This window comes from Rattus norvegicus, chromosome 14, assembly GCF_021556685.1.
Source record: "Rattus norvegicus strain SHRSP/BbbUtx chromosome 14, alternate assembly SHRSP_T2T, whole genome shotgun sequence".
NCBI lineage: Eukaryota > Metazoa > Chordata > Mammalia > Rodentia > Muridae > Rattus > Rattus norvegicus.
The window spans coordinates 101,227,640-101,243,958 of record NC_141547.1 but is presented as its reverse complement, the minus strand read 5'-3'; the positions used below and the strand labels follow the sequence as shown (position 1 = coordinate 101,243,958).

The window sequence follows — 16,319 nt, the reverse complement described above, 5'->3', positions numbered from 1 at the left end:
CCAGGGCCTTGCGCTTCCGAGTGTTAACTTTTGAATAAAGAGGTATTTCTATAAGTAAACCAGCAATCTAATACGAGGGTGTTTTCTTAAGTCATGTTCTACAAGTAGCCAATTGTATCATCTTAAGTCTCAATCTAATTAGAGACCGGTAGTTGGTTGTGTTCAAATTTCCTAGGAAACACTAGCAAACCCTGCTCACCTCCTGTGGGTCACTACCAACAGACCAAAGTAACACTACCACAAGAATGGATGTACTCAGCGAATGGATGCGTTCACCAGGGTTTCCCATGGGAACACGGCTAGCTCAAAGGCAGCTCCATCGCTAGAAAGCCCAACCCAGCACGGACAAGTCAGAAGCTGCCTGCAGGAGAATAATCTGTCTGCAAGTCCTGCAGGGAGATCTGGGATCAGGAAGTGGTCATGGGAAGAAAGCAGCCATACCGACCACAGGACAGTATGACTTGTTCAAATCACTAAGGAATCACTTGATTCTCATAGTCTTGGCTGAGCTGCACGTTCAAATTTAGGTCAAAACTGAAACCTTGCTTGTCTTTCACCTTCCTTGCTGAATTTACAGACTATATTATATTATATAGAAATTAAAACTAAATAGGATTTATTAGATTTAAACATGACTTACTCAAGGGACATCATCATAAAATCACAGCTTCCTGGAAAAAGTCAAACATCGAGTCTCCAAAGCTTTAGTTTCTTGATAGAAGAGGTTATATTTACTCTCTTCTTGTACTAGGAATCAAGCACAGGCCCAAGCACGCTGTACAAACACTCTCCCAGCTCTAATGAGATTGTATTTAAAAGAACACGAACTCCCTGAGAAGAGAAGCCATCAAGAATCCCACTGTTCTCAAACCAAGGCGGTTTTCTTAGATCAAGGGGTGCATACCAGTTTGGCAAATATTCAGTGTACTTCTCACCAATTAGCCTTCCGTGATGTGACTCGTAAGTGGCCATCAACTCTACCAGCTCTCAAGGTAGCTTTACTTCCCGCTCTTAGCTGTAGCAGACATGTCGTGGCCTGCCTGGTGCTATGGCTTGAGTGTGAATGCAGGGCCAGACCGTGCACTGGAAACCTATCTCCAGTGCAGCAGCACCTGAAGAAGTTTTAGATCTCGAGGGTCCGTTCTCTGGAAGGGATTAGCCCCTTTTATAAAAGATTTTAGTTCGCTCTACCTTTGAAGAAATCTTTACTTTCCCGTACGCCATGTGATGGTGCCAGAGGTTGACGCCCTCAGCGTCAGACTTGCTAGTTCATGGAGCTGTAAGAAGCGAGTCTCTTTTGTGTGTACATTACCACGTCTACAGTATTTTCTTATAGCAGCCCTGAACCTACTGTGCGCAGCCCGTGCTTTCCCTGTGCTCCTACTGCGTGACTCCCAAACTGTGCCAGCTTTGCGACTCTGCTCAGCTTGTTTGATGAACGACGGAGGCCTAGCCACATGCCAGACAGGTGTTTGTGACACCGCTTAGTGTAAGACTCATTGCTTAAAAAGAGTTAACTTTTATTTTGAATTTTGGATTGTTTGCTTTTTTGGACAGGGTCTCATGTTAATCCACTCTGACCTCAAACTCACTATGTGACTGTAGCTGCCCTTTGACTCCTAATCTTTCGGCTTCTACCTCCCAAGCGCTGGGTTCATAGGTTCGAGCCGCCCCCCCCCCCGCCCCCCTCTGAGTAGCTTTAGTTTTTAAGTGATAAAAGGCTTAGAATTTGAGTTACTAGTACAAGAAAGCTGTAAAAACTGAGAGTTTGGCTCAGGTGGTAACCATTAACCATTTGTGTTTTATGCAAGTTGCCTTAGTTAGGGCTTCACTGCTGTGAGCCATGACCACAGCAACTTTTTTAAAGGACAACGTCTAATTGGGGCTGGCTTACAGTTTTAGAAGTTTAGTCCATTATCATCATGGCGGGAAGCATGGCAGCGTCCAGGTAGACGGTGCTGGAGAGGGAGTTAAACGTTTGGTATCTTTGTCCCACTGCAGCTAGGAGAGACTGTGTGTCTCAGGGTCAGGACTTGAGCACCAGGAGCCCTGAAAGCCCTCCGCCCAATGACACTTCCTCCAACAAGGCTCCACCTATTCCAACAAGGCTGTGCCCCCAGCAGTAGCAGGAAACCACCACAGAAGCGTTCTGGACGGCAGAGAGCAGATGCAGAGGCTCTGGGAACTGCTTGCTCATGTGTGAGAAAGATGCCTAGGCATAGCAACAGGCTTTGATGGTCTCCTAGGCTGTGGAGCCCCCGGTCCTCACCTGCAGATGGACTGTGCTCTCGCCCACTCTGTGTTTGTTTCAGTCAGTCTCCTACTTCTGGTCTTTCCCCGACTAAACCACCATGAATATTACCACCAAGTTACTTCTCCCTTAATTCTGCCGTGATCATGCTATTTACTTAGCCACTTAGCGTTACCTCACTGCCTTATATCGAGCTGTAAATTTTTTAGTGATGCATACAGGGCTCTTTAACTTTGTTCTCGAGGATATTTTCTCTGAAAAGTAAACTCTGGTTAATTTAATAACTAGGTTTTGTTGGTCTTAGGGAATCGTCCCTACATCCGTTCACCATGCTGCTTGTCTCTAGGAACGTCTCTATTATCAAAGCCTGGTCGCTTTGGAATCCTGTGTTGCAGAAGACAATGAAAATGACTTTGGGGTTGAAACACAGTCACAGGAGGCATGTCTTGATAAATACGATGGCAGTGGATTCTGGGACTTTCTTCTGCCTGTAGACTGTTCTGAGCTTAGCCTTCCCCAGTCAACCTCTTGCCAAGTGGCAGCCAGCCTGACAATGGGCCATTCTGTGTGTGAATTGATGGGCATGAAATAGCCTTGTAGAATTTATTTAACATTTGCTTTGAAAGCCTTAACTACCAGGGAGCCAGCAGGATTGACTTTGTGTTTGCTTAAACTAGCATTCAATGGGGGACTCACAGAGCTCTGTGCTTAACGTGTAGCCATGCCCAAAATGCAAAGAATATAATATAACCAACAAAATAAGCAATCAGAGCTGAGGTTGTCCTTGATATGAGTGCATGAGTATTTGTGCGTGCACACGCGTGTACACACACACACACACACACACACACACACGCATGCACACATGCGGGAGAGGGAGAGGGATTAAAGAAAATCACAAGCTTCTCACTAGAATTCATTGTCTTTGACAGTTCTCCCATCTATGGTCCACTTCTCTTAATGGATCTAGTCTTTCAGTAAATTAGGGCGCCTACCCTGCTTCCTCCCCACAACTTCTCAGGTGTCGTGTTAGAAGTGCAGCTCATGTCCCAACAGACCGCACCAGGTCAGTACAGGTCCATGTGAGAGAGCTGTGGGGAAAGGGGCCAAGGGGGCAATGGAGATGAAGGGGTTAAAGAGAGAGAAGGGAGAGCGAAGGTCAGGAGGGTCTGCCTAAGGTGGGAGGTAAGCCAGGTGGATGCTGGGAATGTACAGCAATTGCCATGGCAACAGATGCATTGGTCCCTGTTGCCTGTGGGTGATATCATTGTCATCACTGGATTCAGAGGCAACTGTAACCATAAAGCTGGTTCCTGAGACCAGCACCAGGCGTCGTTCTACTCCAGTTCCTTGTTCATTATTCAGCCTAATGTGTCCTATTTTCCATCTCTAGGTTGCAAGGCCCAGGTTAATACTTACTTCCCATAGCACAAACTGACAAATTATGTGTCAGTGTCAATAAGTTTCCTTTAAAATAAGCAATTCAGGGCTGGAGAGATGGCTCAGAGGTTAAGAGCACTGACTGCTCTTCCAGAGGTTCTGAGTTCAAATCCCAGCAACCACATGGTGGCTCACGACCATCTGTAATGAATCTGATGCCTTCTTCTGGTATGTATGAAGATACCTATAGTATACTCATATAAATAAAATAAATAAAATCTTTAAAAAAAAATAAGCAATTCAGCCTTTCTCTGTGTGTTAGGGTTTTGCCTGAGTGTGTGTGTGTGTGTGTGTGTGTGTGTGTAACGCCCAGGGAAGCCAGAAGAGAGCACTGTCCCCCCTGGAACTGGTGTTGCACGCACTTGTGAGCTGCCGTGAGTGTGCTGAGAACCAAGCCGGGGTCCTCCACAAGAGTGAAGAGCAGCAAGTGCTTTACTACTGATCGGTCTCTAGTCCCCTTTTCCAATCAAAAGATTTTTTTAAAAGAAGGAAACTCCAGAGACAGTCTTATTTGGGTTTACAAGAGGTGCCACAGGCCAGATAAGCTGGAGTTCATAGGATCGGCCAGGAAAAGTGAAGGCCAGTGCGTTCCCGCCTCTGAGGGTAAGCTGGAAGAAGGAACGAGCTTGTCAGTACAAGTGCCAGCTGCTGGCCCTGTGTGAGCATCTTCTCAGTACAAGTGCCAGCTGCTGGCCCTGTGTGAGCATCTTCTCAGTACAAGTGCCAGCTGCTGGCCCTGTGTGAGCATCTTCAGAGCGCACGCACGGCAACTCTGCAGAGGAGGAGTTGGGCAGTGGGCTGAGAGTCTCAGCCTGTGTCTGCCCAGACAGGCGGTCAGCGAGCAGGGGAGGGGAGGAAAGCCATGCTCCGACAGGCCTGGCCGGAGAGGTCTGCAGATGAGAGGTTTCTGGGGCATTTAAGTGCCCATCTGGTTAAACAAGTGACTCCTATTCTCACCCACTCCCTTATATGGAGCCGTGTGTGTTCCGTTCTTCTGGCTTCAGGCCGATGGATCTGGGTTTGTAAATCCCAGGAAGGCCCAGACTTGTTTATGCAAGACGAGTACCTTCTGTCTCCATCAGAGGATGTTACCAGACACTGACCAAGTGGTTAAGAGCGGCACAGACCATCAGCCACACAGTCGAACCAGAGACTGTCAGCACACTGGTGCTCATACAACCCTAAGGGGTCTGTGGCACGACAGCTGCCTTCTGTCCAACCTGGAAGGGATGTTATTGGCCATGGACCGTGGTGTTCATACGCCCTAAGTGGTCATGGCAAACAGCTAGCAGCAGAAACCCCTATCTCCCTGCCTCTCATTCCTCATCAAGCTCACTTTTCTATAAATTATCAGATGAAGTGAAACATGGCCATCCCTTTAAATACGTCTGCTCATTCCCTCCCTCAGTGCGCCATTGCCTTCTCCCTCACTCCTGACCCACAGGCATTAAAGATGGCGGCTGTAGAGCCCTCCAAGAAGACAGGGGCCGACTTGTAAGAAGAGACAGTATCTACGTGCTTGGTAATCAGCATCTCAGCAGTTAAGGGGCCTTCCACTGACTTCTCCCTCACAGATACAAATCATCAGGAGTAACTCCTAAAGTAAGGATTTTTAATTGTGGCATGGAATGTCAATAAAGAATTTTATTTTTAAGATGAAAGATTTTAAAAACTGAAAAAAGATTTCAAAGTGGGATAAGGACTTGGTCGGGGGAGGAGCCAGGGAGTGGTTGGAGGAATGAGAGAGGGAGAGAGGATGCACGTGACAGAATGTCACACACGTGTACGAAACTTCATAGCATATAGTTTTACAACAGATGAAACATTTTTTTTTTTTTGGTTCTTTTTTTTTTTCGGAGCTGGGGACCGAACCCAGGGCCTTGCGCTTCCTAGGTAAGCGCTCTACCACTGAGCTAAATCCTCAGCCCCCAGATGAAACATTTTGTTTTTAAGTTGTGTGTGTATGTATGTATGTATGTATTGTGTATGCATGTGTATATGTAAGTAGAAGTTGACATCACATCTGGCTTTCCCACATCCCCACGCCTGGCTTTTACCGGGGAACAAAGGTCTTCATGTTTGAGCATCGAGCACTTTCCTGGCTGAACAATCTCCTTAATCCCAATAAAATATTTGTCAAAAAGTGATGTTTGGGCTCAGCAATGTAGAGGGTTATCACTAAAAAGGGCTCTTTGAAGGGGTTCATTTCCTCCAAAAGGTAAGCTTTGGGAGACGGGGTATGTATGTGGTGACTTATCCTGTATTTGCTCGTTGAGTCTTCTTGTCAACATTTGATTATGGGTATCACAGTTACCTTTGTTGGTGTCTTAAACATTTTCATGTTCTTTTATTGTACCATTAAAACTTTCTAAAAAAAAAAAAAAAAAAAAGCCTTTGAAATGTGATAGATGAAGAATGTCAGGCTCCAAAAAGTTGAAGTGACCCCTGAGTTCCCGTGAGTGTGATTAAGAGGGAGAGCTGGACGCAGAGCCCGGATCTCTGGTTTCTTGTCTTGTGTCGTGTAATTTTATACTGGGTCTTTATTATCTCCCAACAAATGATGTCATCTTGCTTTTGTGTGTTACCAAAGGACGCTGACTCTGGAGGATAGACAGTGATGTGAATTTCGTATCTGGGTCAGCTTCTCGCTGTAATGTAATTCAGTCAACCTCCTTTACTCCCTAAGTAAACTACATGGGAGGGGGCTAACAGTTTCCTCATGAAATAAAAAAAAAGTGTTCTACTGTTGATGAACAATCTGAACGTGGTGCATTCAAACTGCTTTTAAAGTCTTCTTGTTTTCTTCCCCCCATTAAAGTGGGAAAAAGACAGAGACGGCCTTGTTTAAAGCTGACTCTCCAGTGTCTGGAGCAGATCGAGATAAATTGCGTCCCCTTTCCCAGCTGACTTGGGGTTTTCTGGTCCTAACATCCAGAGTGACGGCCCCAGGTCGAATGTTGAGGCCTGTCTGGGGTCTGCTTTCTCCTTAGGGCTGTAGGAATAATCGGTCTTCAAAGAGTGTGTAAGCAGCAGCCCTAGCTGTGTGGAGCTGAGCCGTTGACTGGCCCATGGCACCTTATGGAAGGACCTCTTCCTCCTCAGCCCTCGAGTCTGTAGAACAACAGCCGTTCTGAGGGAGCTGCGAGCGTAGCATGAATTGTACTGAGTGAGCGTGGCTCTGCTGTCCCCCTTCTGCAGAGATCTTTCCGATCTGCTCTAGACTCTCCTCTTGGCCCCTTAGTCCTTGTGTTCTGTCACGTGAATTCAGAAGAGACACAAAGTGTGCAGTGTAGAAGACAGACTAAAACCTGGGATACTCTCAGAGGTGAAGATGTGCACTGGACGAAGACGCCATTGGCCTGATTTACTTTCTTTTCTTTCCTTTTTCTTTTTAAGACATGATACTACTTCTTAAAAATTGTGGGCATTGGTTTCCTGTCCAGGCGGCCGACAGGCCCTAGATTAAGTTACAGGAAAGGGCAGTAACATTTAGCCTTGTAATATTGATCTTGTACTTTGGGAGGGGTGGAGTTTAGAATACCATGTCTCCACTGAAGGTCAGAAGTCTTACTCTGGTCATTATTTTAACTAGAAGGAGGAGGAGGAGGAAGTTGTGTAACAGAACAGATTGAAAAGAAGTAGGAAGGGGGCTAGGGATCAGGAGCTAAATTCTGTGTCTGCTCTTGCAGAGGACCTGGGTTCTGTACACATACGAAAGCAACAACCGTTTGTTAACTCCTCTGGCCTCCAGGGGCACCAAGCACACACACATATACGTGTGTATAAAAGTCTCATTTTTAAAGAACTTAAGAAAAATGTGAAAAGAAAGCAATCTGTAAAATGCCCATGTCTGGGCCAGGACTGTACCCCAGCCTGTAGGATGCTTGCCTAGCATGTCCAGATGGTGGGCTGGCCCCTCAGCGCCGTGTAAAATCGGGCAGAGTGCACATGCTTACAACCCCACCCCTTGGAGCGCTGGGTAGAGGCAGGAGGTTGCCACTTCAGAGTCAGGCTGAAGAGTCGGAATTGAGTAAAAATGTTGGCAGCTTCAGAAACAAAGCGCAGAGCTGGCTAGATGCAAAGGTTAAGTGGGTGGACAGACAGACAACATTCAGGCAGGCCATGTCCTCAGTCCTTTGACACACACTGGGGTGGTCAGATGGCAGGACTGCGTTCTGGGAACACTGCACTGCAGTGGTATTCGTCCTCTTCTCTGTGGGGTCCAAGGGAGGAATTGCACCCTTTCCTTGATCTGGTGTGTCCAGACGTTCTCAGGCCTGTTTCCTGATAGGATTTCGTATGCCCATGTTCTCCTGTGGACCCAGTTTACATCAGTAAATTCATAGAGTGGCATCCCTTGTGCTGTGTTGTTATGAATGAGTTATTTATGTCAGGGCCTTATGGGTGGTCCTGGATACCTGTTCATCAAGGTGCTTTTGAATTCAGAATCAATTCAAAACGCTGCTTATAAAATGGAGTCTCTTACAACAAGGCACAATCTTAAAAGAAAAGTCAGTTTTATGGAGTAACTTAGGGCAGGGCACAGCCTGATCTTAACAAGGTCTAAAACCCATTTTATTCTCAGAAGCAAAGGAGGAAGTGGGAAAAGGTCTTTGTAAAAGCAGCCAAGGAAAAGTACATAGAGCAAATGTTAGATTTACTATGCAGATTTAAACCGAGATCTGTGGTGATTTGATCGTCGTCTTTCCATTCTCACAAAAAGAGATTTCCTTTGTAAATATAAACTGTTCTCATAAAAGCATCATCTTCCAGGGCCGGCGGGTACAGGCCATGCAGGAATGTCATACGCTGGGTCTTACGGTCAGTTAGGGGTGGCATAGTGCATGGCCCCGCAGTAGTACCTTTGCTCTCAATTCTCTTTAGCTCAGAGCCTTACAGAGCCGTGCCGCTGGGAGTGCGCCCTTACTAACTTGTAATAACTGGCTGCGGCTGCAGACTTCCGTTATGTCTCTACGTGGTAAGAAGACAGAAGTGAGGGAATTAAATTGTAAATAGAAACTCTGTCTTAGAGTTTCTACTGCTGTGAAGAGACACCGTGACCACGGCAACTCTCCTAACGGAAAGCATTTAACTGGGGCTGGCTTACAGTTCAGTGGTGCAGTCCCTTATTGTCCTGACGGGAAGCATGGCAGTGTTCAGGGAGACATGGTGAGGGAGAAGAGCTAAGAGTTCTACTTCGGGATCAGCAGGCAGCAGGAAGGGAACCGAAACACACTTCCTCCAACAAGGCCACACCTTGTGGACCTGTTGGGGACCTGTGTTATTCAAACCACCACATTTTGCTCCTTTTCAGAACAGAAAACATGGAAATACAGGTTCCCAAGGGTAAGAAGGTCTTACTGTTTAGTCCTGAGACCTTGCCAGTGTCCTTATGGTTGAATCTGGCCTTTCCCACTTCTTAGTATTTTAATTCGGTGGGTGGTCTAATTAAATAAACACCTCTATTATGGTGGGAAAAGAGAGCACACAGTATGTCTGATCCTTGCAGGGAGAATGACTATTACAAGCTCCACATGCTCTTGGGAATTAGATCTGTAAAAACAAAGGAGTTTGTTGTTTGGCCTCTGCTGTTGCCGACGACACAGTAGTCGGTGCCTCTCCTCAGTGAGAACAGGTTTTTGTTTGTCTGTTTCTGTTGTTATGGATGACAGTCTAGCTGCAGGAGGCTTTCACATGACTATTTCTCACTATTAAGAGCAGAGAGCCTCTTTTAAAGGGCAGAGGCTCTCATACAGGGTAACGATACCAATGCCTGGGCATTGGCTTGTCCCACATGAAGGCTGGGCAGGCATGACAGCATCCTGTTAGCCTAGATTAAAAGGCAGAGACAAAGGACACAGAGGACGATCTAGCGTGAACTGGATAACTTCATGGCAGGGCAAGGGATTGAGGTGGCTGTGCACGCCCGCTCAGGTGAGGAGGGTGGATGCCCTCTAGCCCATCGCGCCTGGTCTTTCTGTGGGTTGTTGGGTATTAGAACTATTTCCCAATTTGATTATAAGGAAAATGCTTATATTGGGGTTCTTCCCTTTCTAGGGACTGGTAGTGATGGGCAGACAAGAACAGAATTAGGACCTGAGTTCCATTATCAGGTCATTGGCAACCCTATCCTGGAGCCTCGTTTGTTTCTGCCCTGTCAGGCTCCTGTCCTGCGCTGCCCTAGCCACTGTTACAGCCAGCTGCTGCACCTCTGTATTATTTCACTGGATGATGGATGTGTGCTTCCTGACTGGCAGCCCCAGGGTAGGGTACCAGATGAGGCTGACTTCAGGCTGCCCCAAAGGCCATGGCCAGAGTATATCTATCAGAGAGGCCATGCGTGCCAGCATGAAGTACTTAGCTTCTTCCTTTGACAAATCAGAAACAGTGTGCCAGTACCTGATATAATTTTTACCTTGCTGGGTAAGAGCTGCCATGGAAAAATAAGGCAGGTGTGAGGCCCAGGTACTTCTCGGGAGCTGAGTCACTGTGGAGGCTCAGAAACCTTAGACTTAGTTAACGTCCTGATTTACAGGCTCAGAAGCCGCAACCCAGTTAACCTTAGGACAGCTGTGAAACGGGACAAGTAAGGTTTACAGCATTTGGTTGCTTAGTCTTGTTTCCATGTTTTAATAGTTTAAACATGAATTTGTCTTCCTCTGAGCTTCTAATTCATTAGCATTTTCTGACAATCATCCCCACTGCTCTCTTTTTAGGGTGTGGTGAGAATACAGGATGTGTAGCCTAGACTAGCCTTGAGTTTCCTGTGTAGTGGAGGGTGACCTTGAACTTCTGATCCTCCTGCCTCTGCTTCCTCAGTGCTGGGACTGCAGGTGTGTGTTGCCATCCCGTTTATGTGGCACCGGCAGTGACAGCTGGGGCCTAGTGCCCCTAGGCAAGCACTCGGCCAGCTGAGTTAGCCCTCTCTCCTGGTCTCTCTTTTTCTCTGTAGCTTTTCCTTCTCACAGGAGCAAGAGTGAGTCCTGGATCCCATACCCACACACTGTTCTCTTACTTCCAGTTCCAAAACTTTCAGTGTCTATTACTGAATGGTGGTGACCGAGGGAGAATCTTAGTTCCCCCCCCAGTTAGGAGCTGCTGACTGCCTTTGCCTGTCTTTCATATGGACCTGAACTTTGAAACTCCAGTTTGTAGAATTGTGGACAACTTTAAGTAAACAGAATCCTAATTTTCTATCATTGGGATTATAATATCAAACTCATAAAATCCATTGTATTTTCTGACAAAGCTTGCTAGATTTGGCTCAAACCATCTGCTCTGTGTTAGAGGGGGAGATTCTGCTAATTCTACAATTGTTCAGAGTAGCTTGCTTCTGACTTTGTCTCTTCCCAGGGACTGTTAAAGGATCAAGTGAGACCATGCATGTGAAAGGGTTTCCAGTCTATAAATATCACATCAGTGTGAGAGCTGATCATTGAACAAAGGCCCAGTACCAGCTGATGTCAGAGCACACCCTTAAACAGAGATACCATTTCCTCTCTGCCCACCTTCTACCCACTGCCTCCAAACGCTTGCCACAGGCAGAGCTGGCGAACCCGTCTGACCTCCCTCTCCTTCCCTCAGACTCACATTTTCTCTCAGAATGGCATGCAAGAATGTGAGTCTAGACGTAGGGACACAGCATGCACGCAAGGCTTAACAAGATGTAAGCGTGGGGCTAGAGAACCCTTCTGTGCCTTTTTCTAATCTTTTTCCTGGCAGCTTTTATTCTGACAGGACTCACAGTAAATAACGTTTCAAAGTAAAGGTCAGGAAGACTGTGGTAGACTGGCCAGTCACTGTGTGTGCGTGCATGTGAGTGTTCTGAGCTTGTTTTCTTTTTTTTTTTTTTTTTTTTGGTTCTTTTTTTTTTCGGAGCTGGGGACCGAACCCAGGGCCTTGTGCTTCCTAGGTAAGCGCTCTACCACTGCTGAGCTTGTTTTCTTATTCTTGGTTTAACTACTAGAAGTTCTTGTTTGCATAGTATGTTCAGGAAACTAAGAATTAAGTATGAGATTGTTGACATTATCATACTGTCCACAAATAACAGACCCTGGATAAGCCTAGACCTCTTATCACTGGACATTGTTATTAACTAAATTGTGCTCCCTCCAAATTCTGTATTTTAAGCCCATCCTGTACCTCAAAATAACGCTTTCTGATGTACCCATTTTAAAAAAAAAGTAAGCAGCTCTACCATGTGATCCAAAGGAAATGACATCAGTGTGTCAGCGAGACGCCTGTGCTCCCGTGTTTACTGCAGGGTTAGTCACCATAGCCAAGTGTGGAAGCAACCTAAGGACTTTTTGACAGATGAGTGGCTGAGGGAGATACACATCTCCGTGGACTGTGAGGCAGCCGTAAAGAGAAAAAGAGCAGAGGCCCAGCACTGAGGGAGGCATCCCCAGGCCTGGGTGCACAATGCTAATTAGGTAGAGCAAGTCGGGACTGGGAGAAGACACTGCCTGTCACTCAGTGCTTTATGAAAACGTCCATCTCAGTGAGGCCTGGGGCCCACACGTCTGACCCCCGTGCTCAGGAGACAGAGGCAGGCAGGCAGATCTGTGAGTTCCAGGTCAGCCAGGGCTACACAGAGAAGAAACCCTGTGTCTCAAAATGAAACGAAACCCAAAACATTCATCTCAGGCTAGGGAAATGGTTCAGTGAGTAAAAGTGCATGCTATGCAAGTATGAGGACTCGAGTTCAAATCCCCAGAACCCACGTAAAAGCCAGACATGTAACATGAGCATTTGTACCCCCAGCATCCCTGGAAAGCACAGAAGAATCCCTGGAAGCTTTCAAGCCAGCCAGCCTGGCCTACACAGTCAGGAAAATAGCAAAGAGACACCATCGCAAAACAAGATGGAGGTCATGGGCTCTAAGGCCCTAGTTTAGTCCCTGTTAGCTGCTAATGCTCCGGCTGTGGAGATGGCTCCATGCCTGGGGACTTGAGTTCAAGGCCCAATATAGCATGTGCCCTGTCCCCCACCCCAAATATGTAAAACATATTTAAAACAAGGGGAGGAGGACTGACGGGAGAGGTTACTCTCTGTCCTCCACACATGTGACGTGGTATGTGCAACATACACACACACACACACACGTGCACACACACACACACACGTGCACACACACACACACGTGCACATGCACGTGCACACGCACACGTCCATCTCACTGTCGCTGAAGCTCAGTGGTAGTACTGCTTGGCTCGCACAAGGCCCTGGATTCAGTCCTTAGCACCCAAACAGTTGATTTCACAGAAAGTGAGAGCAGGGTGTCGGTGACCCAGAGGCTGGAGAGACTGGAAGAAAGGAGGTGATGGAGAGTTTAATGATTGGTCTCAAGTTACAGGTAGGAGTGAGATGTCCCACAATTGAATGTCTATAGACAATATACTGCATATTTCCAAAGGCTAGAAGAAAGAACTGGTGTTTTCACCACTTAAAGATGAGATAGAAATGTTTGACTTGATTCATTACACAGTGAATACAAGTTTCAAAATATCCCACGGTATTCTATAAATATAAACTTTTTAATGTTTCCATTGTCAGTTAAAGTCGTTTGAAGACCAGATGTGGTGATGTACACCTCTCCCCATCATTCAGGAGGCAGAGGCACTCAGATCTCTTGTAAGTCTGAGGCTAGCCTAGTCTATATGACACGTTCTAGGTGAGCCAGAGCCTTACAGTGAAGCCCTGTCTGAAAAAAAGGTCACAGTTACAAGCTTAGGGGATGGTTTAGCCAGTAGTAGAAGACTGGGAAGACTTGAGTTCAATGGGAAGGACCTACCTGAGGAATTGAGAAAGCCAAGTGTGTGGCATGAGCTTGTGATCACAGGGCTGGAGAGACAGATGGCCCACCATGCTCTCAGTGAGCTCTGGCCACTAAGAGATTAATGTCTCAAAAGCCAAGGTGAATGTCTGAGGACCAACAGGAGAGGTTGACCTCTGGCTTCCACATGTAGCCCCCAAAACAAAACAAAACAAACCCCTGAAAACTCACAGACTTGGAAAGTTACTAAAAGGCTAATAAATGAGGTTCCCAGGGGCAGCTGGTGACAGGAAGAACGGTGCTAGACACTGTTAATCAGTGAGCCTTACACTAGCCTTTGTCTTCTCCCACCGTCCTTGTTTCTCAGAAGGTTTCAATTAGATGGAAGGAGCTCCAAGAAGGGATCCGATGATCTCAGTCACCTTCAATTCAGAACAATCTGTTTGCCAGAGTAGACTCGTGGGGTAGGATACTTTGATCCCTTTTAATTAAGTTTAGAGAGAAAAATGTACAGATAAGAGTATTAACCCTGTGGTTGTGCCCGGAACGGACAAGGCCATTAGGCATGTCCCTTGATATATCTAGAACCTCAATTTCATATTCTAGAAAGCAAGACAGTTGGACTGTATAATCTGCAATCATGTATACTAGTCTAAAGTTACTGTCCATGAGGTAGGAAAGACTGATACTCTTGGATACCTGTAATCTGCCCCTCTCGTTCAAAACCATGAAGAGTTAGGGTTACCTGGGCCATGCGAGATTTCCACCACACACGTCAAAGACCTTTTTTTTTTTAATACTATCTAGATTGCCACCAATCCTGAGTGACTGAGGGACTGTATTGGAGGGAGCTCTTGTGAGGGAAGTCTTATCTCGTGGAGAAGGACCTGAGAATATCCGTTACGATTTCGAAATCTGGCCATCCGTTTTAGCTGTCTAGCTAAGACTTCCCAGTGAACCTATCACAATTCCTTTTCAGCCAGAGTTGCAGTTGGCCCTGGCTAATTCAGAACAAACCACAATTCTTTCATTATTATATAAGGCGGAGACAGCTCAGGCTTTGAAGTCAGCCGGAGCTGGGAATTCAGTATCTGACTTGTGTCATTTAAAACATTTTTAGATGAAGTTAACCTTTCCTGCCCTTAGAGTTCTTGTCCACAAAGCAGCAGTACTAAGTACCTACCTTAAACTGTGCCCTGTCACTTGAGTTGCCAGACAGAAGAGCCTCTCCATGGGAACAAGGGCTTCCGTCTGTGTTTACACTTGTGTCTCATTGTGGACACTCTGGATATGCTGTGCGGTAAGACTTCACATAGGCTTAAAAGACCTGGAGTCTGCCGTGCCGTGCTGGGCCCTGAGCCTCTGCAGAGTGCTCATGCCAGATGAAGAGCTTCAGCTAGAGTCTTAGTCACTATCTGTGACTGTGAGGAGACACCATTACCAAGGCAACTTATAAAAGAAAGCATTTAATTTGGGGGCTTAATTACACTTTTAGATGTTTAGTCCATAATCATCAAGCCAGGAAGCAGGCAGGCTTGGTGAAGTAGCTGAGGGCTTTACATCCTCATCTGCAGAAGGGGGGCGGGGGGGGGGTGAGGGAGAGGGAGAGGAGGGGGGAGAGGGGAAGGGGGAGAGAGGGAGGGAGGAAGAGGAAGAGGGAGGGGGAGAGAGGGAGGGGGAGGGGGAGCCCTTTCCTGAGGCTCCCCCCATACCTCTTCCAACAAGGCCACTCCTAACCCTTCCCTACAGCATGCAAATGTATGCAAAGGGCTGTGCCTGTGAGGCCATTTTCATTCAAACCACTACAGTTCTCTTACCGGTTTTCTTCTGAGACTTCCTTTTGTGTTTTACAGGAATCTGAGTTTCTGTGTCTGGAGTTTGATGAAGCTAAGGTCAAGCAGATCTTGAAGAAGCTGTCAGAGGTGGAAGAGAGTATCAGCGGGCTGATGCAGGCAGCCTAACTGAGGGAGGGAGGAGCGTTGAAGTGAAAGTGCTCACAGACTTTCTCCACTGACCTTTTTAAAGTCCTGCTTGCCCATTGGTGTTACAAAAAAACATTGTATGCATGTATGAAAGTCCTCAAGAATAAATAAAAATATATTTTAAAAAGTGGGTAAAAAAGAGGAAAACCCTCAAATTCAAATACTGCCTGTCTCTGCTTGCTCAGTTCTTTTACTTTCACATCTGTTCCATTGGAGAGGTCTCCATATTTTAGCTCGCACAAAGACTGTGAGGGACACGTATAAAAACACACTGAAGTGTGCCGGGTGGTGGCGGCGGCACATGGCTTTACACAGCCCAGCCCTGGGGAGGCAGAGGCAGGCAGGGCTCTGTGAGTTCCACTTCAGCCAGAGCTACACAAAGAAACGTTGTCTTGAATAAAACAAACAAACAAAAAGCAAAATTAAACAGGAGGCTGGAGGACAAATGTAAGACTCGAAGTGAGTCTGAACTACCTGGAGACCCCCTCCCCAAGTGAGACACAAGAACAGAATCTGATGCAAACCAAGAGCTTTATTTTCTGGTGCATCAGGGTCGACCCTCAAGCAGCCCCTCATGGCGAGTGACTAGAACACGACCCCGGATGGCTTATAACAAGCAGTTTTTAATACTTCTTAGGGGCACAGGTTACATCAGCAAGGTTACAGTTCAAACTTATTGGCTAAGCATATTAATCTTTAAATCAAGCCTCAGTCAGTACATTCTGAGAATTTTCTACAAGAACGTTCCTATGGGTGGAGAATGGAACCTGGCATAGCTTTGCCCCGAGGCAGGTGGGTATGAGGCTGGCGAAAGCCCCTAGGGCCCTTCATTCCCCCTTTTTCTTGTACAAGTTCCAATCTTGGAGCTACA

The 16,319-nt window shown here is 46.6% G+C and overlaps 1 protein-coding gene across 4 annotated transcripts in view; it reads left to right on the top strand.

Moving 5' to 3' along the window:
* Commd1 (copper metabolism domain containing 1) overlaps window positions 1-15,612 on the top strand; it is a 97,876-nt gene extending 82,264 nt beyond the window's left edge. For 3 of the 4 annotated variants that reach the window (XM_087582673.1, XM_087582672.1, XM_087582671.1), the window contains one exon: window positions 15,320-15,609. In XM_087582673.1, coding sequence (XP_087438799.1) covers window positions 15,320-15,427 — 108 coding nt within the window. In that variant the 3' untranslated portion in view covers window positions 15,428-15,609. 4 annotated transcript variants of the gene reach the window in all.
* The last annotated feature ends 707 nt before the right edge of the window (window positions 15,613-16,319 follow it).